The sequence below is a fragment of the Aquarana catesbeiana genome, linkage group LG04 (assembly GCF_042186555.1).
Source record: "Aquarana catesbeiana isolate 2022-GZ linkage group LG04, ASM4218655v1, whole genome shotgun sequence".
Taxonomy (NCBI): Eukaryota; Metazoa; Chordata; class Amphibia; order Anura; family Ranidae; genus Aquarana; species Aquarana catesbeiana.
Window position 1 is genome coordinate 547,385,789 of NC_133327.1, and position 26,830 is coordinate 547,412,618.

Sequence of the window (26,830 nt, forward strand, 5' to 3'; positions counted from 1 at the left end):
CCTTGCCTACAGTCAAGCATGTGGTGTAAGTGTCATGGACTGGGGCTGCATGAGTGCTGCTGGCACTGGGGAGCTACAATTTATTGAGGGAACCATGAATGCCAACATGTACTGTGACATACTGAAGCAGAACATGATCCAATCCCTTCGGAGACTGGGCCGTAGGGCAGTATTCTAACATGATAACGACCCCAAACACACCTCCAAGACGATCACTGCCTTGCTAAGGAAGCTGAGGGTAAAGGTGATGGACTGGTCAAGCATGTCTCCAGACCTAAACCCTATTGAGCATCTGTGGGGCATCTTCAAATGGAAGGTGGAGGAGCACAAGGTCTCTAACATCCACCAGCTCAGTAATGTCATCATAGAGGAATGGAAGAGGACTCCAGTGGCAACCTGTGAAGCTCTGGTGAACTCCATGCCCTAGAGCAGGGATATGCAATTAGCGGACCTCCAGCTGTTGCAGAACTACAATTCCCATGAGGCATAGCAAGACTCTGACAGCCACAAGCATGACACCCAGAGGCAGAGGCATGATGGGACTTGTAGTTTTGCAACAGCTGGAGGTCCGCTAATTGCATATCCCTGCCCTAGAGGGTTAAGGCAGTGCTGGAAAATAATGGTGGCCACACAAAATATTGACACTTTGGGCCCAATTTGGACATTTTAACTGGGTGTACTCACTTTTGTTGCCAGCGGTTTAGACATTAATGGCTGTGTGTTGAGTTATTTTGAGGGGACAGCAAATTTACACTGTTATACAAGCTGTACACTCATTACTTTGCTTTGTAGCAAAGTGTCATTTCTTCAGTGTTGTCACATGAAAAGTTATAATAAAATATTTACAAAAATGTGAGGGTGTACTCACTTTTGTGAGATACTGTATAAGCGTACCATTGGCGGGAAGAGGTAAAAAATGTTCTTTTTTTGTAAAAATGATTTTTTTGTAAAAATGATTTTTTTTGTAAAAATGCAATTACACTTAGCAAACACCCAGAAGAAAAATTTGACAGTGTTTCTTTACTGGACTTTTTGTAAGTTTTGTCTTCACAATCATGCCTTATTCATGTCATCAGTTTTCAGCAGCACTTATATAAACTATTTTCAAGGACGAGGCACACAAAGGGCAAAAGAACCAAATATTGCATTGTGTTGCCCTCTTTTATAATAAAAAATCTTACAAAAAAATGTTTTATTCATCAGATAGGTACATTATCTATATCAGTGATCGCTAACTTGTGACCTACCTGACCTTTTCTGCTTATCAGCTATTCTTATTGTTAGTGTATTTTATATGTGGCCCAAAACAATCCCCCTTCTTCCAATGTGGCCTAGGAAGGTCAAAAGGTTGGATACCCCTAATGTACAGGAACAAAACACATAAAAGAAAGCACAACGCACAGTGCTTCAATACACATGAAATGCAACACGTGATTTGAATCCATCCTTATGCCCTGTATACACGGTCGGACATTGATCGGACATTCCGACAACAAAATCCATGGATTTTTTCCGATGGATGTTGGCTCAAACTTGTCTTGCATACACACGGTCACACAAAGTTGTCGGAAAATCCGATCGTTCTGAACACGGTGACGTAAAACACGTACGTCGGGACTATAAATGGGGAAGTAGCCAATAGCTTTCGTCTCTTAATTTATTCTGGGCATGCGTGGCATTTTGTGCATCAGATTTGTGTACACACTATCGTAATTTCCAACAACTGATTCTGTTGTCGAAAAATTTTATAGCCTGCTCTCAAACTTTGTGTGTCGGAAATTCCGATGGAAAATGTGTGATGGAGCCCACACATGGTCGGAATTTCCGACAACAAGGTCCTATCACACATTTTCCGTTGGAAAATCCGACCGTGTGTACAGGGCAATATAGTCATGCGCAACCTGATTGGCTGTCAGTACAGAACCTTCTACTGCCACACTTTTTCTGCCATAGAGTAGATTACCAGACACTCAAAAACGATTCTACCACTGTTTGAATTAATTCCTAGGAGGAATAAAAGGTAGATTTTTATATTTGATCATAGTTTTCCTTAAAGGGGTTGTAAACCCTGACAGTTTTTCTTAAAGCTGAGTTCCACCCACATTTTTCACTCCTCACCATGCAGCACTAATGTGCATCCTTAAAATGAATTGGCAATTTATTTTTATTTTCTTTCTGTTCACTTACCTGATTTAAGCCTATATCTAATTTCACTTCCTCCTCTAGGGCTCCAGTAACATTTAACATTGACGTCTATAGAAAATATTGGTCAGCTTGGCATCCAGCTGTCTCGGGTCCACATTGGATAGATTGATAACAGCAGGAGCCATTTCCTCCTGCTGCTGTCAATAAAATCCATCAACACGGGGGGGTGGGGCCGAGTCCTGCTGTCTGTGTCAATGGATGCAGCAGCAGGACTGGGGAGCACGCCCGCACGAGTGCCCTCATGAAAAGTGTCTCTCCGTGGGAGCACCCAAGAAGAGGAGGAGCCAGGAGCGCCACGGGGGGGGGGGGGCAGAAAAGGAGGTTCTGGGCCGCTCTGTGCAAAACCCTTGCACAGAACAGCAAGCATAACATGTTTGTTATTTTAAAAAAAAAGCTTTACAATCACTTTAAGTCAAACAATTTATCCTTACTTACTTTATTAGGAGTAATTCATGGATTTATGAAATGAACACTACATGCAATACATTTTGTATATGTCTTACAAAAACAAATATTCCATGCAAATGAAATCTGTTGTCGCTGCCCCTAAAGTTTACTAAACCATGCAAGAGGACTTTACTCTTCTAAGCATTTGAAGATAAGGTCAAGCATATTCCAGAGGATAAGTCCTATGTAGAGTGGCTGAGGCACTCCCTGTAGGGTCCCGTGTATACTATGAACCAAATTCCTTTTACCCTACAGCAAATGTGTCACAGATGATGCTACCTTATGGACACAATTACATATAATTAACAAGGCTGAACAGATATCCATCAAAATCAACCATTTACAAAATTGTTTTTGTCCAGAGACAGGGAAAGTAAAAAAAAACAACGGAATTGTTGTCAATTTTCCTCAAACGGGAAATAAAATTCCCCCTTGACCCTATGAAGGCAGTCAGATAATTTTCCTGGATCAAAAATATTTTCCTACTATCCTTTAGTATTTCTGTGAATAATATCAGTTGCAATAAAAATATTCAGTCTATTTTTAAAGCCTGTTACAGCCTGGTAATGGTTTTGCTGTTGCTTATTAGGCAGGACTTGACAGCTACTATTGTAAAGAACAATTTTCTTGGAAATAATATAGATGGTGAAATAATATTTTTTTTCATGTGCAACTGATGTTCCCAAGTCCTTTGTCCAATCTTTGGAATAAAAAATGTATTTGTCAAATTTTCTATTAACCTTGGATATATTTATAGATATAATCACCTTTTTTTCTTTTTTTTCCATACTGAACAAGCATTACTTTTTTAACCTATTATTGTAAGATTTTCCCTTTAATTAATTCAGCTGTCCCTTTCTGAGCTCTCTCCACATGTCCTAAGTTCTTTCAGTATTTTACCAAATCTGTATCCCACATTCAAGGTGTGATCTCAAAAAGGATTTATACAGGGGCAATATTAGGCTGTCATTAGGCTGTCATCTCTGCCTTTGTATATCCCACAATTAAAGGTTTTAAAGCCTTAAAGGGTAACTCCACCTTCATGGGAAAAAAAAAGTCATATTGTAATTGAATGTTATTAAAAATGACCTTTTCTTTTCAATCTGCAGCTCTCTAATTTTCAGAAAATGCAATGCAATATGGCTACCTGGAAGTGTTCTGTACACAGAATGTCTACCGAACGCCCCCTAGAAACATAATTTCTTGCTTGTGTGATTGGCTCACCAATTTTCCTAGAAGTCAGCACTAAGATACAAGTCAGATTTCAGGCATCCCCTGCAGCAAAAATGTCATTTTTGGTGAGATAATTTCAATAGGAAATCACGTCCAAAGGGATGCAGGCCCAGCAACTTTCCTCATTAGAGCATTGCAGGTGCACAGCTGATTGATAATTATGAAACAAATCCCATTAGACTCACTTAGCACAGGGGCACAGAGGGACAAACAGTGATTTATTCAGAATAACAGAAGGTAGGATGTCACCTTGGTGCTTTACTAACCTTCCATACTCACTTCGTTCACATCCCATAATTGGCCCTACTCTGAAAATTAGCACCAAAATCCTTTCCGAATCTTCTCTAATTTCTAACGTCTCCCCACTTTACCCCATTTAGAGTAATCCATGTTTTCCAACAGGAATAATAGATGGCACATTCCAACATGATTAAGAAATATTCATTTACACCCTTTAAAATTGACAGATTAAAAAACCTGTCATAGCATTTATGTAGTATACATTTTAAAGTGTCCATGTGGTATGGAACATAACACAAAACACTAAAGGCAAGTATAGGTGGACAAGTATTTCATAGACAGATTGGGGGCTGACAAGGAAAATAAGTGAATGCAGTATTTCCTTGTTACAGTTACCATGAGCTGTCTTTTTTTTTAATCCATACATGTATTACTAAATAATACTTTGCGGCAGATTTGAAGAATCAGAAGAATGATGTAACCAAAGACTATCCCATATTATATTATATATATATATATATATATATATATATATATATATATATATATATATATATATATTAGAGATATAATATAAAGTTTCATAAATGTATTAACAAATTATAAAATTAATTTGACCCACGACTATTCAAGCCTTCCTTTAATAAAAAGACCAAAAAGAACTAGTCTCGTACCATCCTTGTGGTAGACCACTGCTAACTTTTTAGACCATGTTGATTGTTCTGTTTATTTTTTATCCTCTGACCCTTTATTATCTATCCTCTGATATTTATGTAGCAGGCTATTACTATGCATTGCAAAATCCAGCTGTGTCGCATAATTTGCATTTCCAGCATTCAAATGTAAACCTGCTTCCTCATGGGAAAAAATGATGCTAGTTATAAGGGACTTGCATTCACTCCTCAAACCAATAAGGATTTTCTGATGGAATATTCTTTGATATATATATATATATATATATATATATATATATATATATATATATATATATATATATCATTTGATGCAATCAATAGGAGTTTGATGACACTAAGCTCCCAAGATGCATCTGAAATATCTAGGCAACTTCGATTAGGATTTGCTTGGTAAACAATAACATGGGTAAATGATGGTAAGATGTATCAAAAAGTGGAGAATACCAATAAAGACATTGTGGTGCAGTGCTTTGGTGTTGGTCTACTTCACAGCAGTACCCCATAACCTCTTATGGATAATGCTGTGGAGTTGATTTACTAAAGACAACTACACTGTGCACTTTGCAAAATGCAGTTGCTGCAAGAGTAGTTTTTCCAGAGCTTGGATGGCTTAGGAAATGAGCAGAAGCTCTACTGACTTCCATCATCCAATCATGTGCAAGCCAAAATGCTGTTTTGGTTTTTTTTCCCTTGCAGGTGATTGGGTATTTTTTTGCAAAGTGAAGCTTTACCTCATTTACTAATCTCAGGAACAACTGCACTTGCGAAGTGCACAGTTTTTTTTCCTTTAGTAAATCAACCCCTATGTGCTGCTTACTAAACAGTAGGTGACATGCACAAATGGATTTCTCTGCATCCACAGTGTATCTCCATACTCTCTCTAGGTATTTATGCTTCCAAGCTAAATTATCAGTAAGCCCAGCCATGCTTTGCAAACCAAATAATAATCAGTGGAATTCAAAATCCAATCTTCTGCTGCAGGCACCACTCTCCAACAAACTCGGACTTCAGGAGTGGGCCCCCAGCAGTCATTGGCTGCTTTTAGAACTCGAAACTGCAGCTTTAAAAAAAAAAGGAGATACTCATCATATCTAAACTTCCAAATTGATGTATGTAAACTCTCCAAAATACAGAACAACTCCTGGTTTAACACAACAAAGCACTTACGTGTTTCCCTCACATCAGAGAATACTCATCCTTACCTTTTGGGCTTGTTCACACTTGCTAATTTCTAATGCTCAACAAATGCTCATATAGCGTTTGCATGGAGTTAGTATGGGCGCCAGACAGGTGTCAATGAGCTTTAGTAGGTGCATTAGACAGGTGTTTTACAAGCATTAATAAGAAGTTAAAAATGCTCCCCAAACGCCCTATGGGCAGCTTTGAAGCGTTTGACGAGCTTTAAAACTGCTCTACAAATGCCTACTCCATTACAGTAAATGAACAAATCTTAATGCCCCGCAATAGCTCCACAACTGCCTGTCACAGCATTTGCGAGGCGTTACCATAGACTTGAATGGGAGGCGTTGAAACCTTTCAAACGCCTCCTGACTCAACATGAGGCTTAAATTTTGAAGCAACGCAATGCTAACGCTTAGTGTGAACAGCACTATGTGCTGTCTATTGTATCTTGTGCGTGGGAATTTGAGGGGCGTTTTTAACGCCTCTCAAATGCTTTTCAAACGCCTGCTCTTAATGCCAGTGTGAAGTCAGCCTTAGAGTAAGCGCTGATATGACTGAAATGCATTGGAGATTTGTGTTTAACAAGAAGGAACTGTATTACTAGTAGTACTTTGGACTGACTAAATAAGTTAAACCGGAGGTTTTTATACAATGAGCTCCCTTTTTGAAGGTGCCACAAAAATCTGATTAGTTATAGGTACCCCTAAAAAAGTAACTGAGAATAATAGCGGGTTTACCAGAAAGTATTGTGTATATTTTTCAGTTTGAAAAAAAAAGCTAACGTCAACATTGAATCTCATTATGCTTTTATTTTAATGATGTAATCGTCATTCCTGAAATTAAGCTGACATTTGTTGTGCCAGTGCAGCTTAAACATGTTGCTTGTAATTTTACATAAGACAGAAAAGCTAGCTGGAGTTGTGCTTTCAATGCCGAGTCCTCATGAAAACATAAAATGGATGCATTCATATGCAAATGGTATATGCATCTTCTTTAGAATTTATAACCATGTAATGTTCTCTTCTAAGAGTTTGACTAAGAACATCTCTATGAAGATGACATAATTTTAGGTCTAACTAAATACACGTTGTATGTTGCAGTTACAGGAATGCTTGAAAAATACATAAGCTGCCATTACTTTCTTTTTCTATACAGATGAGGAGTTGTGGCTTTGCTGCTACAGGCTTGTGGTGGGTCAGGGACTCAGAAAACACTAAAGCATTGGATCAAAATGAGCCAAGCAATTAGCATTTTCAGTTGGACGTCACCAATAGCAGCCCTTTATATTCAATCAACAGAGGTCTGAATTGAAAGCTGAACTGTAGGAAAACAGCAGAATACACAAGTGAAATGCATGTACAGGAGCTGTTTTACCTGCCAAAGGATTGTATTTCTGACTATCTAGTCCTAAGATTTCATGCTAGGCTGCCCCACAACACAGCCTGGTTGGTAACCTGGCTTTTCTCTACTGCACTTATGCAATAAACGTGGTCAAGTTCTTGCTAGCAGCCTGGCCTTGACAGTGAAAGTGTATTTAAAACTTCAACTTCTCTGATTTGCCCCATTTTGGTCTACTAGATCTACTGCTTAGTTTTCTTGTTATATCTGTTTGATCAGTGCAAAAAATATCTGTTGATTTTGCCAGAGATTTTATGAACTGATAACTTTCTGTGCTCTCTGTGTGCAAAGACGGGTTATGGAGATGGGGAGGAAGAGGGGTAAAGAAAGATCTGTATTCTTTCTAAAGCATCAAGAATAAAGTAGGCATGTCTGAAAACATGTACAGTACTTTGGAATTTAGAGCCAGAAATATGCAGTGTTGTCATGTCAAAAAGGAGGGTAGGAACACACTATTTCTGGCACATCAGTGTTTTTTCTGTATTTGCCCTGTAGGCATGAGGCCTTAATCTAAAGAAATGATTAGTTACATCCATTACATTTTTTTATTGCAAACACAAAACTGAGCAAACATGGCACCTGCAAGGAGAAACACATAGGCCTGGTTCACAGGCCCTGCATTTAATTTACAACACAGCAGAAACAAAGTCATTATTCATAATATGCTACAATGCACACAATGTGCCAAAAAATAAGGGCTTTTCAAGGCACAACACCAGAAGTGTGCTGAAACTACCACTGTGCTTCGTTATCCACAGTTTTGTTATCTGCTGTGTTTTTGTATTCACACTTGTGTCCCACTGAGGACCAGCTGTTCTTGGTAGCTTGAAGCAGCTTTCACACTGTACAGTGCAGCAGTTCACAACCAAGGCTGTGTTATGCAATTGTAAATTCACATGATGAGGAAAAGACTGTATTGTTTTCACAGCTTAATCCTGTATTGAAAAATGTCTCTACCTGTCAATCAAATCATCTAAATGGCAAGCTCAAGGAGGCAAATCATTCTGCTGACATCAGATCCTTCTCTAATAATGCAAGGGTAGGGTACATTAAGTGTACAGTTTGTCAAGATAAAATGTTGTTTTTGGTTTGTATACAGCAAAGAAAAATTAGAACCTCTCTCTGATTTTTACTGATATCTAAAGCTACAGTTAGAGAGATTTAGGCAGGCCATAGACATGCAAATTTCTTTCCTGCAACCAATGGGATTCTGCAGGCAGGTTGCCTTTTTTCTAGCCGACGTGCGCCCACACTGGGGACTGCACTATCACCTAGTCTGTTTTCATCTAAACAATGACAACCCACCTGGCTCCCTATCCTGGTAGTTACCCTTGTAATATAAAAACCTATAGGTACTGTAACTTGTGTGATTTGGGTAAAACATTTGTTGCCACAGCTACAGATGAAGCGTTTACTATACAGCAATACATCAACTGTGGCACAAACAATGTAATTTACCTGATCACCTGTATTTCATGCAGCCTCCAATATGTAGGCTGTACCACACATCCTTTGAGAGCCCGTATGGGGGAACATTACTGTGACACAAATAATCCAAATGCTAGAAATATTTAAATTGCAACACGTCACTTTAGGTAATGTCACCAGGGCGATCTCTCCTCTTTCCGCTTTAGAGGAATAAAAAATGGCGTCCCTAGGGGGGGCAGAGCAGGCCCTGACCCCCCAACATTATGCTGTGCCCCACCATGTGCCCCCCTCAATTAAAAAAAAAAATTTTTTTTTTTTTACAAAAAGGCAATGTCTAAGATGGAGAGTGTCCCCAGTCAGCTCCTGCGGGTGATTCCGTCCCCCTCCCTCTGCTCGCTGACACTGCATAATGCGAGCACTCACACAACCATGATCTGCTCCTTCCCCAGCATCCTCACTGGCAGGGAGAAGAGCGAGTTGCAGTAAGGACTCCACCAGGACTCTCAGATTTCTCCCATCCTTAGCACAGGAGAACCAGCCTGTAAATTCCAAGAGATGCTAGACCAGCGCTTTCAATAGCAGGGGCAGGACAGCAAGAGGTTTTTCTCCCCATCGATAACGCTGCCAGCTGCTTCCTGGGCTGCCGCTCCGTCCTCCCGCAGAGATAGGCTTTGTACCGTCCTGGCTTCCCCACCAGACTGCGTTGTGTTTGGAGGCATTCCCTGGGAATCGCTGATTGCTTCTTTTCCCCTCTTCCATCTGGGATTATACCTGTCTGCTCTACATACCGCTCCCAATTGTAAGTTGATACTTTGATTTTACATTTGCGAATAAATGATTTTACTTAGTGGCGCTCCTCTCTCTTTTTGTTTTTACCAGGACAGCAAGAGGAGGCTGGGGAACCCCACAGTGGCAGAACACCAGGGCCCAGTGCCAAGACAACCTTTGCAACCCTGATAGTTCTCCCACTGCTTTGGACCCTTATATTTTCTTGGTATGCTGGTGACATATATCTCTTGTTTTCTGCCACCCTGGGGGGGCCCCAATACAGTAGGAAGGGAGCTCACTGCAGGACATGTGAAAGGGCCGTTGTGGATAGTAGTAAAGGGCCTCAGGATATGTATGTATATATATATATATATATATATATATATATATATATATATATATATATATATATATATATATATATATATAATTGCATTTTATAGTTGCCCGCCTACTTTTGTCCCTGTCCCCCCATGTGCCCTCCCTAAATATGAAAGCTGGAGACGCCACCGGGAATAGAACAGTTGTCTCACTCGCCCAGAGGAGGTGACAGGGAGAGAAGGCTACTGGGGAGAGAAGCATGGTGGATCTTTAGATTAAAAACTAGATCGCCTCGGGGGTTAAACCTGGGGTGGGATCTGGATTTGCACTTACATTAAGCATGTCTCTCCCCAGAGCCTCCTCTCTCTTTCTCTCTTTTCCTCATCTGGTGTCTTTTTTCACATACCTGGATTATTATTTTTATTATTTACTTTTTGTATTTAATGTTTTTTGAATCTCACGGTGTGTTTTAATCATGTATATGTGCATGAGTGCATGCACAATTGTGTGCACACATGTACTTATCACTATAAGGTGTGTGAGAAATAGTGGCATACATATGGATCACCCAATATGCAGTATAGCTGATTCCCCTTTTTTGGATAATTGCCTGTAGTCAATTAAGATAATTAATGGGTGGAACCAGTGATCCTTAGAGCTACTATTTACTTCAAAGTTTCATGTCTGTAATGTGGTTATGACTAAGGCCTTATAGGCTGAAACGCGTCATCTGTTCTCATTTGCATTTGGTCACTGTGGCTTGTCAATAAATATTACACTTTTTAACAGCAATCACTGGAGTGCGGATCATCTTTTCCTCATTTCCCTACTCAGCCAGCGACTGTGGATCGAGTACCCAGGATCTCTTCTTTCTATGTGATGTATGGGTAGTAGCACTGACTTTTTTGTTTTTAAAATAGAAAAATTCTCCTGCGTGAATTTGCATGTAAATTTGCCAGGACTGCAAAACTTCAACTCACAGGATTTGCCTCAAACCCACGCCAGTGATCATCAATAAGTAATTTAACCCCACCTGTGCTGTCAAGTCTATACACTTATCTAGCTAAACCATGCCAATTGCCATTCCAATTTCCAATTAAATTACCTTAAAGGCCAGTAAAGGCTCAACAGCTTTACTCCGATATACAAAACTCTTGTGCACAGTCAAAAACTGTTATTTTTACTCAGATTTTTCATTAACAGCTATATGCTAACTATATTAAAATCAAATATAGTATGTAAGCTTACCTCACTGGAACCACTCAAATTGGGTGGAATCTGTGTCCCAGAGCCAGACTGACTACTATTAGTATCGAAAATCTAGACATAAAATTAACAAACATAGATATAATTAGGAAATATATAGCTTAACACTGACAATATAACAAAAACTCGAAAACTATACTATGATAGAGACATCCAAATATTTTTTGTAGGTAGAATTAAAAAGGGGTATCTTTTGCCTTTGGTGTACAGTACCTGAGTTACCGAAGGTCTCTTTTCTTTCCCCTTCCTCGCCAGGGTATCAATCCCTTTAAGAGATGAAAATAAACTCTTCTTAATCTGCACTTTTTGTGAAATAGAAAATGTCCGTTTCCTCAGGGCAGACTCATCCCGAGAGCAAATCTAAATAGTAAAGGAGAATGTTTAATTTAATTCAAACCCTCATATTTAACACTGTCAAAAGCCTACTGCTAAACCACGTATTTGTTTTTGTACACAATTCATTTAGATTAGTAAAACAACACATTGACACATAATTGCATTTATCGTTTACAGTGGTCACCTGAATTTAATTAAAGCTGAACTGCAGTCAACTGCTAAATACATAATTGCATTTATGGGAGCTGTTTTACCTGCCACACGTTTTGTATTTCTATCCATCCAATCTTTAAACACAGCTATGTCACACAACCCAACTCTGTCTGGAAGGGCAAGAAACCTGTTTTTTTCACTACTGCAGTTAAGTAAATCTTTTAGGTCTTGTCCCACCCCAATCCTGTAACAGAATAGTTAAAGAAGTAGCAGTAGACTGATAGGCTTATCTTCCTGTCTCTCTGCTTTCTCCTCCTATCAGAATGCTCCTTATAAGTGCTCTCTCCTCCTATCAGCATGCTCGTTGTAAGCAAATGTACACTGCAGCCTTGACTGAAGACTTGTGCTGCTTCTTCCTTCCTCTAGTCTTTTTTTTTTTTTCAATTGTATTTTTATTAAATATTTTTCAAAAACAATACAAACATCAGAAAAAAATGTCATAACATATGACATAGCAAATATAGTACTGCACTACTACACATAAAGGAAGAATTTTCATATTGATGTACATAAACAAAAATGATATGGAAAATATCATAAACCGCTTGAGGGTAGTAACCCATAGAGCAGGCTTTCAAAAAACACATTAAACCATCACAAACAACAAATTATGGCTCAAGGGGTACATCTATGAAAAGGTTACTGGATGTATCAGTAAAAGCAGAGAAATCACCTCAGAAAACTGTGTAATTGGGGGGTGGGTTACACCATGGTATAAAGGAGGGGTGTGAAATAGAAAATGAACGTATTATATTGTAATACAAATTCTACAGATATGGGTTAGAGCTTGTAACATTTGAGATAGTGTGGGGGGGGGGGGGGAGTAGATAACCATTCTAAGGGGAAAACTTGTTTAGCTGCTAATAGAATATGTGAAAATGTGAGCCTGCAGCACCATGGCACCTCCATCACAATGGAGAAACCTCAGAATTATACCTATGAAGAACCTCTGGAGTTCTATACCAAAATAACAAAATCTTATCTGCAGTCTCTTTCTGTTCCACACATCTTGAGGCTCTAGATATAGTTTCCCATATTTTTGCCATTTTTTGCCATTGCGGGAGAATAATTGACCGCTGCAGAATTTGGGACCATTTGTTTATGTAAGAATGGACGTATTATGTTATGGATGGGCGCCGTGAAGGTATTAGTAAATGGACGATATAAGGTGAGCCTGATTGTGGCCTTGGAGACATAAAAGTTCAAATGGAGTGGGTTTCTCCAGAGTTAGAGTATAGGATTTGGAAGAGAAGTAATGTTTGAACTGGAGGTATGTATAAAAAAGCTGCTTAGGGATCTGGAATTTATGTTGTAACTCAGCAAAAGAGTAAAGTCCCACGGGTAAGTGGGTGCTCTAAATAAAAATGAGTAATAAATGTATCTAAGGGATACAGGGATGAACCGGGCAAGAGACACTCATTTTGATCTCGGACCATCTGTTAGATGCCATTCTATTTGACCATGAAACAATTGCTCTGAGGTGAGTAGCATAGTAATATTTAATGAGATCCGGGGCCCCCAAACCTCCAGCAAACACCATTGAGCTAGCTATACAGTGTGATTTGTTGTGCCAAATAAAATTAAGACATGATCTTTGCATAGATTTTAGCTGTTTCATTGGAATAGGAACTGGTAGCATCTCAAATAGGTATAAGAGTGACGGGAGTACAGACATTTTAAGGACATTGATCCTTCCTAGGAGAGATATCGGATGCGTGTCCCACTGACGCAAAAGACGATCAACGTCCTTGAAAAGGGTAGGTAGTTAACCTGGTAGAGGGTGGAATATGAGTAGGTTAGGTGGATCCCCAGATATTTGAGAGAATGAGAGCACCAATGATGTGGGAAATTGAGTTGCAGGGTAGAAAGAGTTGGAGGGGGGATATGTAGTGTTAAGGCTTCCGCCTTGCTAGTGTTAATCTTATATCCCGATAGGAGGCCAAAAGTCATTAGTAGATTGTGGAGATTGGGAAGAGAAGTATGGGGGCTGGTTAGAGTCAGCAGGATGTCGTCAGCATATAAAGACAACTTGTATTCCCTCCGTCACAAAAAGACCCCCGTATGTCAGGGTGAGACCGGATAGCTGCCATCAAGGGTTCCAAGCAGAGAATAAAAAAGGGCAAAAGGCAACCCTGTCTCATACCATTATGCAGAGGAAATGGTGGCAACAGGAAGGAAGACAATTGAACTTTGGATGACGGTTGGGAGTAGAGAGCACGGAGAGCCGCTATAAACGAACCTGTAAATCCATATCTAGAAAGGGCGACAAACATATATACATACAAAAACATCTGACGCGTTTCACACTCACGATGAGTGCTTATTCTAAGCACTCATCGTGAGTGTGAAACGCGTCAGCTGTTTTTGTACACTTCTACTGTAATGTTTTGTGTTTCTTCATGATTCAGCCTTTTAAATAAAGCATTCATCATTACACCGGTGTGCGGCTTCCAGCTTTCCTCGATTTGTCCAACTCAATATACCCCACCGTCACTCAAGTGGACCCAGGATTGGGCTCCCTCGAGAATTGACTGTAATGATCTTAATTTCTGTGTGAAGACAGACATATTCTGCACAAAAGCACACAGGTGGCATATACCATTAGTGTTTGGTCACTCTCAGCCACAACAGTTGTAAGATGTACTCAATGACTAAGCGCTAACATTTGCGCAAAATGCATCTACCTCTTTGTCCCCTGCTCCATTTGTCAATCACTTGTCATATGAAGCTTTAATAAAAAGGATTATTGGAAGCGCAACAGTCCAGAATCTTTTCCAGATGTAAGATGTACATTATTGCTTATGTTTTTACTTTTAGTTCAATTATCTTACATCTTGCTCACTATAAGGGCTCTCCCTCCTATTGTACAATATATAAGCGCGCATCTCAAAGAACATATTCCTTACTGAAAAAAAAGTGAAATCTGTGACATTATAATAAGAAGTTCACATAATGCATACATACAAGAATCGCGTTCACTCAGTGCTCCAAATCAAAAAACACCATCGCGGCTTAAGCCAGCCAGCTGGTGCGTGGTGACATCAATGACTGCAGTCATTGTCGTCATCATGCACCAGCTGGCTGGCTTGAGCCACAGTGGTGTTTTTTGAATTTGGTTCAGTGATTTTGGATGCAAGTGTCTACATTGTTGTTTTTTTCAATAAATTAATTGATACTGCACCATGAAGCCTCTTTATAATACTTTTTGATACATCATAGTATCGGAGATTGCCGGAAAAAGCCTCCTCTCATGTTTATCAAAGTTTCCACAGCCTGCAGCAGGAGATAGGATCCCTGATTGGAGTCGCCTGAGAAGGAGATCCCGCGCTGGTCGTTCACTCTGTACGAGTGTGTATGATCTCTATAATCTGAGATCCAACATCTCTGGTAAGCGGCGCTGATTGTCTTATCTAAGGAGCACCGAGTGAATACGATTCCGTCACTTACTTCTATAAGCACATTAAGGAGCACTTATGGACTTTATATGTAGGAATTATGTGAACTTTTTATTATAATGTCACTGATTACACTTTTTTGCAGTAAGGAATATGTTCTCTGAGATTTAATTTTAAACATATTCTCCCTCCTATTCTCTCACTTTCTTCCACTCCAAGAACCACTAAACCAATATTCTTATCTTATATTATACAGATCTACGGACATCAACTATTTGTTAAAAATGCTGACGATCACAGTCTGCAATAGTAACCATTGTTAACAACAATATTACAAAAATATTGTTAAATTATATAACACTGAAAAGTGCTGTTAAAAACCTTAAAATGGAACTGAACTCGATCAATATAAACTTTTTTTTTTTTTATTCTTTATGCTCTTAAAAATTACACACAAGTAGTACAACCAATAGGCAAATGCAAGCCAATCCACACAAATAAACCATTCTTCTGCCCCCACAGGGGACAACCTGGCTAGGCGACTTTACCACAGCCACCATAAAGCTGTACATAGTAACATGCATCCAATAACAAGAACCACGGGCTGTGCACAGCATAAGGCATAGGTAGTAATTTCCCTGCGAGCTCTTGATTTGAAAGTCTCTATGCCTAAATGAGACCACACCTGCATGTACAGACATAGACCTAATAAGCCCATAACTAGGACAAGGACCTAGAAGGTGGGGGGCAAAAAGGAGAAGAAGAGAAAGAGAGAAAAAAAAACACACACCTGTGCAGGATCCAGGCAGCTACATGAATATGAGTCCAGCTCATATAAATCAAGTGGTTCGGGCAAGACTGAAAATGTGTCTCATGCTTCAGAGCCCATGATGTCTCAATATTCAGGGAAGCACATCAAATCCAGCAAGTAGAACCAGGTTTTTGAACAGCATTCTTTCCAGTGATTGGCAGAGGCCATTACCGTCTCCATCTGGTGAGTCTCGTTTATCCTGGTGAACCACATCCGCACCGAAGGTGCAGCGGTCTGCTTCCAACACAACAGTATGCAGGCCTTCGCTGCATTTAATACATGCAGCAGAAGAGAGTGCTTATATCGTTTAGAGGTCGACCGATATGGGTTTTTCTCTGGCCGGTGCAGATATTTAGAAATCGGGGCAGGCGATCGGCGATATATGATGCTGATTTTTGCGGCCGATATTTTAGGCCGATTTTTCTTTTTTTTTTTACACTTCATCTCATAAACTCATCCACTCTTATTCCACTCCCCCTGCTTGCTCCTGTCACTCTACCACACACTTGATGCCCTCAGTACAGGGGGAGTTCTCAGTGTGTACAAGTCTCCCAGCCCTATGTCCCGGACTGTGGAATGTTCCTAGCATCTTCCACACCCCCCTTCTTTCCCCATGTTCTGCTCTCACCTCCTCTCTCAATGAGCTGCCGCGCTGTATCATCTCCGGGCTGACTCCAGCTGAACACCATTAGAGAAAAGTGATATGTGGGGACTTACATGGAGGTAGGGGTGAGGGGAGGCGACAAGAGAGGAGTGCGGGGCAAGCTCACAGAGGAACATGGAGAGGGAGACATGGGGTGGGAAGGCAGAGGGGAGAAGACAGTGCAGCACCTGCTACTGTGCAGTAGTCATGGATCATTTCTCTTCCACTCAGCGGCCCCATCCCACATAGCACCTGTGTGGAGGGGGTATGGTATATCCCGTTACATTCCTCTCATGCCGCCGCCCCACACACAGGCATGCTCACAGTGTCAAAGCTCAATGCGAGAGGGAGACAGCATTCATCAAAGCAGAGGGGAAATCTTTATGCTGCGCCGCGCTGCTCTGCCAATGGAGTGTGGGGAAGGGAGGAGGAGCACTTGTGGGTAGACGGGGCACGGACTCAATGGCGATCTACCTGTCACCTGGCTGCGGTCAGTGTTAATCGGCCTAATTTGCATAATAATCAGCTGATGCTCATTTCTTAAAAAAGGCCAAATATCAGCTGATATATCAGTCGACCTCTAATAGCGTTTCAGTGACATATGTGTTAAATGTAGAAGGAAGGCTGCCACTTCCAAGGGCATCTGTATATCCATTAGTTTAAAGAGCCAATGGCAAGCCAGGGTCCAAAAGGCCGTGAGCCCCGGGCAAGACCAGAAGACATGAAACATGGTGCTCTCCTCCTGGCACCTCTAGTAAAGTGGAGAACTCTGTGGGAACAATTTCTGGAGGGTTGATGGGACTTGTACCCTCCCTCCTAGATTGTAAGCTCTAGTGAGCAGGGCCCTCTGATTACTCTTGTACCAAATTGTAATGTAACTGTAATGTCTGCCTTTATTTTGTTAAGCACTGCGCAAACTGTTAGCGCTATATAAATCCTGTATAATAATAATACCACCTGGTTAAAAATTTGTAGCTCGTCTCCTGCATTTTGCAAAATATTGAGGTCGTGTGGGTCATTTCAATGATTCTTTGTTGCTGTTGCTCAGGGAAAGTAGTTTGTAAGACCTGTTCCCAATGCACTATGTACTTCAGAGTTGGAAGATTGGCTGGATGCGTCAACATGCGGTAAGACTTAGAGCAAGAATTACTAGGTCCTCCGAAAAGGCAAAGCCCTTTAAAAGAAGTGAGAGAAGCCAGGAACCCCGCCTTCCCCCAGTGGTGGGATATAAAGTGTCTCGGCTGCATGGTTTTCTATAAGGGAGTAGAGGATGAAACATAATAACATAAACTATTTATAATCCTTATGCTGCTTATCTTAGTAGATAGATAGGAAGGTAAATTATATTTACTTGCTTGTAACTTTTTCTTTGTACATTTCTTCAGTTGATTCCTGGTTTCTGGTCTAGGCCAAAATTATGTCATACATCCCAGTCTTTATGGGCATTTTTTTTTCTTTCATATGAAGAAGGCGAGAAGGAGCTTTCTCAACTAAGCACTCCCTCCTGCATTGCATGCCTGAGCTAAGGGTAGATGGTTTCCAGGAAGTAAATGCTACATGAATCATCTGCCCTTACTCAAGACGGCCACAGCTAAAATTGTGATTTATCAAAAAAATAAAGCATGGACACATGGATGGATGGGTAAGTTTGCTTTCAATATTAAAAATATATTAAATAGCATTTTCGGTTTGTGGTGCTCAGATATAGTTCCGCTATAACTTACTTTATCCCGAACAAAGCAGAAACAGTAGGAAAAAAAAATATTTCTGGGTAAGGAAACCTTCACTTTAAAGCAGAACTAAACCTATCCTATCTTTTACAGCCAAGAAAGTTGCCATCTTAGCCTCTATTTTAACGATAGTTGCCATGGTATTTCCCATGTGATTAGCTATAACACCAGCCATTTGATGGCTTGATATGTCGACTGAGGAATAACATAAGCACACTAATGCCCTGTACACACGGTCAGATTTTCCGACTGAACATGTGTGATAGGACCTTGTTGTCGGAAATTCCGACCGTGTGTGGGCTCCATCACACATTTTCCATCGGCATTTCTGACACACAAAGTTTGAGAGCAGGCTATAAAATTTTCCGACAACAAAATCCGTTGTCGGACATTCCGATCGTGTGTACACAAATCCGACGCACAAAGTGCCACGCATGATCAGAATAAATTAAGAGTTGAAAGCTATTGGCTACTGCCCCGTTTATAGTCCCGACGTACGTGTTTTACGTCACCGCATTTAGAACAATGGGATTTTCCAACAACTTTGTGTGACCGTGTGTATGCAAGACAAGTTTGAGCCAACATCCGTCGGAAAAAATCCATGGATTTTGTTGTCGGAATGTCCGATCAATGTCCGACCGTGTGTACAGGGCATAACAGTTATGACTCGAGAATTGCCCTGAATTTAATGAATTTGGGAAACCGTTAAATCTGTTTAGTTCTGCTCTAAACATCCAAATATGTGAATGTGGAATTCAGTGCATTTTAATTCTTCCGCATATGATAGGATATTTTAAAAGCACTGGTTTACCTTGAATACACCTCACTTCACTATAGTAAATCAGAATATATGGAGAATATCAACAGCTGTGAACAGTGATGCTTGATTTTCAAAAATGTAGCTCCTACCTACTTTAGTCAACTTTATTTTTCTCAGATTTTATGTTTTTTGTTTGATATGTAGATATTTTTTCTAGCTGTGTTGAAATCAATAGCACCGGACAGCTGACACCAAATGTATCCGGGTATCTTAGGCCTTTACACTGCAGAAACAACCACAGTGGCTGCACCTGCTCCTGGACTTGGACTGCAAACCTATTAATATGCTTGGCAAATAATGTATGTGAAGGCTACCAATTCATAAGTGATATGAGAGCACTGCGGGAGTCAAAGGGATGTTGGTACCATGCTGAGCTTGGTAATTACATCATTCACCTCAAAGCCTGCTAGCTTTTACATATCAGAATATAAATCTAAAAAGTAATAAGCATATATTTACTGTTCACCATAACATACTCTAATTTTTAAAAGCATCATTATTCGCTATAAAAATTATTTTGCAGTATTATCATTTTGCAATACTGGACAGATTTTCAACTGTTTTATGAAATATCATAGTATCCAGTTGCAATGGCTTTACATATATTAGTTATAACTTTTTATGTAAACACAACTTACCAATGCATGAAAAGAAGAGACAGAGAAGATACCAAGCCTCCCCAGTGCCAGCTTGGATGGCCGCCCTGCGGCTGCTAATAGGCTTTTTGGGTTTGGCAGTTCCCCTCCTTGCAGGCTTGCTAAATAGCAGCGCATACGAAAGAGATCCATGTTAAACTTTTCCAGGTTCTGTTCCCACTGCTGAATCTGCAAAAACAAATGGCAAACACCATATTTCAAAAGTGAAATGCCAGACAACAAGTGAAAGCATTAAATGAAAAAAAAATCTTGCTTTCCAAAAAACATATCAACTGTTTTTCTGTGTGTCTACCATCATCTGAGCTCTGTGTAGTCTCTGGTAGTATATATTCATGCAGCTCTGTGTCAGGACTGGGATCTGTACCTGCTCCTGCTGTGTCTGGCAGTATCTCTTCTTGCTGAGTCACCTAAGATGCTGGACAGCTCACTGGACAATTACTTTGACAATCTTGCCTTGGACCTTGTTTCTGGTGAACTTTGAACTCTTTGCTCCTCCCATAAACGTCCTATTTAAGCCATGTCTCTGCACTTCCTGTTTGCCAGATGATTTTGCTCTCTCCAGCCAATACCTCGCTCTTGTCACTCCTTCTGCTGTCTGTATCTTCACTACAACTTGTTACCGAGCTTTGGCTTGTTCACTGACTACACGTCTGCTGGATCCCTACCTAATTTATCTGCTACTGGACCCTGGCTTGCTCACCTCCTGAGGACCGCAACCTGGTACTAACCTGCAGCAAAACCCATCTCCACCATGAGGAGCTTTGGTGAATACCGGTTAATGCTTAGATCCCGCACCTTAGGTGAGCCCATTATCTGCCAGGGTGACCTGCTTGTAAATTTTTCCTGCTGGTAATTAGGAGCCCCTCTACTACTATAGCTACTGGTCTCTGAGCCTTGCCCTTGACCGTGACACTATGCAGGAACAATAGTTGCAGTGTATTTTTTGAAGCCTTGCCATGTAATGTCCTCTTTCCTGCTACTTCATCACCACATTCAAATTTCCAAAGAAAGTTTGAACCTGCTTGGTGGCCGAGATAACCCTTTAATTACTTGCAGGGTTACACCAGGCTTTTTTGTATGTAGGATAAAGATAATAACCTGGTAACTGTTCTGTCTCCATAAGAAGATGTGTTCCAGGATCAGCAGTTTACAGGCAGAAAGCAATGGGGTAAACTACTGCAAAACAGCAATGCCTGAAGACATGAACTACCCAGTGAGTCTCTCTATAAATATATAGGTTTATCCTTGACTGGAATGTGCATGTCAAATTCAATTTTAGTCGTATTAATGTTATAAATAAAAACTGACTGCAAATAAAGCAAAATATGTTTAAAAAAATAAGGTGATGGTAATACCAGGAAAAGCACCAAATCAGCAACTTTACATTGGGACCAAGATATAAAAACTAATGTAAAAAAAGTATTAACGCTATCGAATTCAAAGGTTCCAGTGCATATTAGAAAATGCTACAATAGACACCACTACTTATTTTTCCACTTTTTTAAGGTCAAATATGTGTTTATTCATATTTTATATAATGAAAAGCATGATGTCAATTGAAACAAAATAGAATAAACAGGAAGGAAGGGGCGGGGTGAGAGCACCTGATTCAGGTATGTAAACTCCACCAGGTTATGCTTACTATAAGATGCTAATGAATAGGCAGTTGTCCCCAGGGGAGACACCGTACAGAAACCAGACAGGAAAACAAAACAAATGTGAGGTATGTGGCAAAAGTTGTAAGGGCATCAAGGACTAGTTCTGTGTCAATGCCTTAAAAAAAATCAGAACTCCTAAGGGCCAACATACAAGTCCAAGTGGAGGAGGCCATCATGCTACATGGCTCTCCATAAACATTAGGTTGTGTTGCTCTTTCCACAATGGAAGGTGGTGTGAATGATTTCAAGTGCCAAGAGATTGGAACTGTACCTGTGAAGAGAAAGTGTCTTAAAAATGCCTTTTTTAATCTTGGACAGTGACCCAGGTATCAGTGACAGAAGAGCCACCTTAGGGGATGCCATGACATTGGAGATGTACATTTTTTGTAGGCAGAGAAATGTTTCCCTAAAAAGAGGGAAGCTGGTGACATCCCTACCAAATATGTAAACTGTATATGTGCCCTGATCCTTGGATGATCTCCAACAAGGTTTTCTTACTATAGTTTTTATGAGCTGTAGCCATGAATATCAACTGCAAGGCATCAAAATAGTTATCACAATACCGTCCACTTCACATTTGCAACACTACGGAATTTATGCAAATGATCAAAAGAGAATGTTTCACAAAATGTGACCATGACAACATACATTTGTCTTAAAACATTCTATAGTCAGGTGTACTGCAGTCATCAGAGGAAAAGAACTGCAAGGGAACATTTATCTGTTTATTTTTCCACAGCCATGACTTAAAAACATGTACACTGTGCAAAATGACCTATATTAATTATTCAAGAAAATGGTCACATGTCATTTGAAGGCTGCTAAAAATGAAATCATATTCCTACCTAGGAAAAGCTTTAAAGCACAGTGCACGTTAATACTGGTGGACTGTGTACAGAAATAAAATAAAATATATTTGCACTAATGAGATTTTTGTCTAATAATGCACTAATTTGCATATAATTGCTGTATACGCAGGATTTACAGCCACAGCATTCAAAATCAACTATCCTATCTAACACACCAACACAAAGGGGTTTATTTACTAAAGCGCACATTTGTGAATGTGCAAATTAATGCTCGCAAAATTCCTAAAACTGCGTAAATTAGTGCGAAAATGGATTCACTATAGCGCTCGGGAAAAAATAGTCACAAAATCAAATTCACTATAGGTCACAGAGACCGTCAAAATCCGTAGTCGTGATCGAAACATGGGAATTGCACATGGAAATAATGTTTAGAGCATGATATGATAGCCTAAATGGTTCTTCACCTCCCTGGTGGTATGATTATTTCGGATTTTAGGTGCTGAAAGCGGTACAATTATTTTGCATGGAAATTTGGCGTTTTATATTGTAGGCCTGTAATTCTTAACAATAACACACTTAAATCTGTCCACCAAGAGTCTAGTAGATATACCGGGTATGATGAAGTTTGAAACACAAAAACATAAATTATAATATAATAAATAAATATAAATAATTTAAAAAAATAATAATAATAAAATAAATTTCCCCACAATTCACTATCGCTCAATTCTGCAAGTGTTCTAATTTACTATCGCTATTTTCTAGCTGATCTAAAGCCACTTTTGACATAAAGGGACACTTTTTGGTTGCTATGGACAATCTCCAGTTTCCAGGCAGAAAGAACAGTATATATCATATAAAACTGTATGCAGGGCATGGGCCAAAGCACTGGGGACAAAAGGGATGTGAAATAATTTCATACAGTACTGTAATCTATAAGATTACAGTACTGTATGTGTTATGATTTGTAAATTTTTTTGAATTTGCCGCCAGGCTCCGCCCCCGTGCGTTGCGCCGCTCGCAGGGAACGGAGCCTGACACAGAGAGGCTTCAAAGGAGACAGAGCCCGCAGACACAGCGGGGGGACATCGCAGGATCCTGGGGACAAGGTAAGTAACGCCGCACCAGGAGCCTGCAATGTAATCCCGAGTGTGGCTCGGGGTTCCGCTAATGGGACTGAAATTTAACCCCGAGCCACACTCGGGATTACCGTCAGGGAGGCTACATATGTGGTACTGTATATTGTTTAAAGATAATCTGCTTTTAAACTGCAGAAAAAATTGATGTATAAACTAAAATATCATTGAAAATCTGAGAAGAGATAAATGTAACTCTCATTCGTTTTTTACACAGCGCTATAGTAAATTCGTAAATTCGCGGCTGGCAAACATGCATTCGCGAACGTGAAAATGTGCATTATATAGCCAAATGCAAGTTTCAAGCATAAAGGTGTCCGTTTATGAAGCAGTGATCAGCGGTGATCCCGAGGATCGCCGCTAATCACAGTCCATAAACAGTTTATGAAACAGTGATAATCGGGGGGAGAAGTGTTTGAACTTGTTCTCCCGCCGATTATCTCTACACATGGAGAATCCTCATTGAATGACACAGTAACAGCCAGTTTATGAAGCGGTGATCTCACCGCTTCACTGGTGATCTGAGTCAGAATTCACACTCCCCGATTCACCAGCTCAGAGATGGTGAATCGGGGAGTGAAGAGGAAATCCCGGGGGATCTGAGGGGGAAGGAGGAAGATTTTTAACTTCCTTATGCCTCATTCAGACCCCCCAACACTGTAAGCATGTTCCCCTGTCATATTTATGTGTATACATATATATACATATATATATATAATGTGTATATGTATATATATAATGTGTGTGTATATACATGTGTATATATAATGTGTGTGTGTATATACATATGTATATAATGTAGGGGGACTCATTATTTTATTAACATTAATCCACGCCGTCTGTCCGTGTATTGAGCGGTGATAATTTATCACTGCTTAATAAACTGACATCTCGGTGTTTCAGTGAATTTCTGGTACTGTAATCTCGTAAAGTCTCACGAGATTCCAGTATCAGGGGCCATTCTCCACTGTTGGAAGCGTTTGTAGATCACTTCACTCCTCCAAAGGTGAAGCGATCTACAAAGCTTGATAAACTGGCACACAGAGGAGAAAGATCTCCTCTGTGAATGCCGGAGAAGGAAGCAGTGAATAGATTTCACTGCTTCATAAACGGACACCTGATTATAATTGTACAATTGTTACTTTCACAAAAAATACAACTGTTTATTTCTCTAAAATAAATTGTCATTGCTGGGTTTTTATGTTGCTTCTTCATATTTTTTTTTTAAGAATGCTAGTAATGTGTAAAACATATTTTTCACAAAAATCTAATCCGAAACTCCCACAGATGTCTTCACAAACCCCAAACAATACCATTGCTGATACAAATTTTAAATAAGTCACAATTTTGTGTGTTGTTTAGTATTTTCAAATGATCATAATTTGACAAAAAATGTGATAGTTGTACCAACATCAGAAATCAAAATGTCATTCCAAAAATTCAGAGAGTAACATCACTATTCTACACTCACACACCAAGAACAACCAAATATCACAGAATAAATCAAGAAGCATAACTCCTGACTAATGTCATTCCACCACCTATAGGTATATGTCCAAAAAAATATAGTAATTGTGTAGGAGGAGGGTTCCACCACCATTGAAAATCGTGCCATATGTTTTCCATGGGCAAGGACATTAATCAGCCTTAAGAATTCCCCACCAGCACCAATTGCAGCCTCTTACCAAGCAAAAAGCACCAAAATTAGAGCTGGTTCTATAGCAGCATGCTGACAGTAATCAGCCATACCCAGCCTTCGAAACAGATGGCATATGCCAGAAACAGGTTGCTCAATGGTTCTCTGGCCTTCCACAGGACATCTGCATTGTTTAACTTATTGCACACCTCGGACTTAGGACTGTTTGACACCACAGAGATGCAGCCTCCATCCATGTGGCAGCACAGTGGCTAACTGGTTAGCACTTCTGCTTAGCAGCACTGAGGTTGATGGTTTGAATCCCAGATATGCTGCTACCTGGCTAGAAGTTTGTATGTTCTTCCTCTGTTGTGGTTTTAAAAATGTTTTTTCCCCAGTGATTACATTTATGATGGGTTTCACATAATGGAAACCCAAGAAATGACAACATAAATCAAGCAATTGTGGGTTTGCACCAAACCTATAACTGTGTTTTTTGGACCAGATATGGAAGTATAAGTCTGGTGTGATCCTGCACACATACTGTATTTTAATGTTGTATGCTGATTAGGAATGACGAATGTACTTTGTCGACAATTTGTGTGAAGCAGCCCTCACAAAGTTGTCATGTCTTGTTTTGTACCCTCCACATGTCCAACAACGTACAAGTTTAATTTTTAGATTTTTGGTATTACTGATTATGGCCAGAGTCTTGGACATTTGTTATTTTTAGGTTTAACCTGCACAGATATATATGCTGATGCATTCTTTCATTTGTAAAGAGTGTGTGTTCCTGATGAACAGGTGTGAGCACTTGAGGCATACATGAAGAGACATAATCAATTACACTGGTGGGTGTGTCCTTTACTGGGTGGGTGTCTGTGTGCTAGCAATCCTAGCTAGGTTAATTATCTTTTTTTTTGCAGTGCTTATATTGGTTTACAAATAGATATGTTTTTTTTTTTTTTTTTTGGGGGGGTGTGCATAATGCCCAACCCACACCCCACTAAGACTATGGTTTGATGATTGCTTTATGTGTTTGCTGTTATAGTTTTGCATTAAGGCCCTCAAAAGTGTGTTTTTGTGGGCATGGTTTCTAAATGGTGTCTTTGTCCAGTCTGATCATATGTTTATTCTTTGTGAGCCTCAGCAGACCTTTATCTTGTTCTAGTTACTTCTAAGGCCTAATTTGTACGGGCCGTTTTAAAACCTCTCCTGAACGATTCAACTTGACAGACAGTAACTGGCGTTTAAAAACGTCCGTTTTGCCACATTTACATGCCGCGTTTGCGTTCAGAAGCGTTTGTTTTTTTAAAATAGTCAAAAATGTATCTCCATTAAAAACGCCTGTAAACGAAATGCGGATAAACACGAGTTACTGCGTTTACATGCGTTTACAAGCTGTTACAGGCATTTGGTGTTTCAAATGCCTCTGAACATCCGTCCTGAAAGCATTTTTTTGCTTTCCAAAAAATGCTTCTAAACTTAACTGCCTAGAAATGACTATAAATCACCCTGTGTGCATGTACTGATAAGATAACATAGAGGACAGTTCAGGGGCAGCTGAAAAAAATGCTCAACTGCTCCTAAACGTCAATTTACCAGAAACAGTGTACATGAAGCCTTAATCTCACATATAATGGTTTAGATGAAAAGGAAGCTTCCTCCTAATTCCAAACATAACTGTGTGTGTGGTGATTTTGTTTGTGCACTGCCTTTTTGGATTCTGTATCAATTTTGTCTGTTTTTGCCTATGATAATCCTGCAATTTAACTTTTTAGGGGTTTGGGGCGAGGAGTTCTGA

At 39.9% G+C, this 26,830-nt stretch overlaps 1 protein-coding gene across 4 annotated transcripts in view; it reads right to left on the bottom strand.

Moving 5' to 3' along the window:
• Nucleotides 1-26,830, bottom strand: part of TIAM2 (TIAM Rac1 associated GEF 2) — a 432,210-nt gene that overhangs the window by 160,534 nt on the left and 244,846 nt on the right. For all 4 annotated transcript variants that reach the window (XM_073627924.1, XM_073627922.1, XM_073627925.1 and 1 more), the window contains 3 exons: nt 19,770-19,955; nt 11,397-11,543; nt 11,166-11,237 (listed from right to left, as the gene is read on the bottom strand). In XM_073627924.1, the coding sequence (XP_073484025.1) occupies nt 11,166-11,237; nt 11,397-11,543; nt 19,770-19,955 (405 nt within the window). The remainder of the gene's footprint in view (nt 1-11,165; nt 11,238-11,396; nt 11,544-19,769; nt 19,956-26,830) is intronic.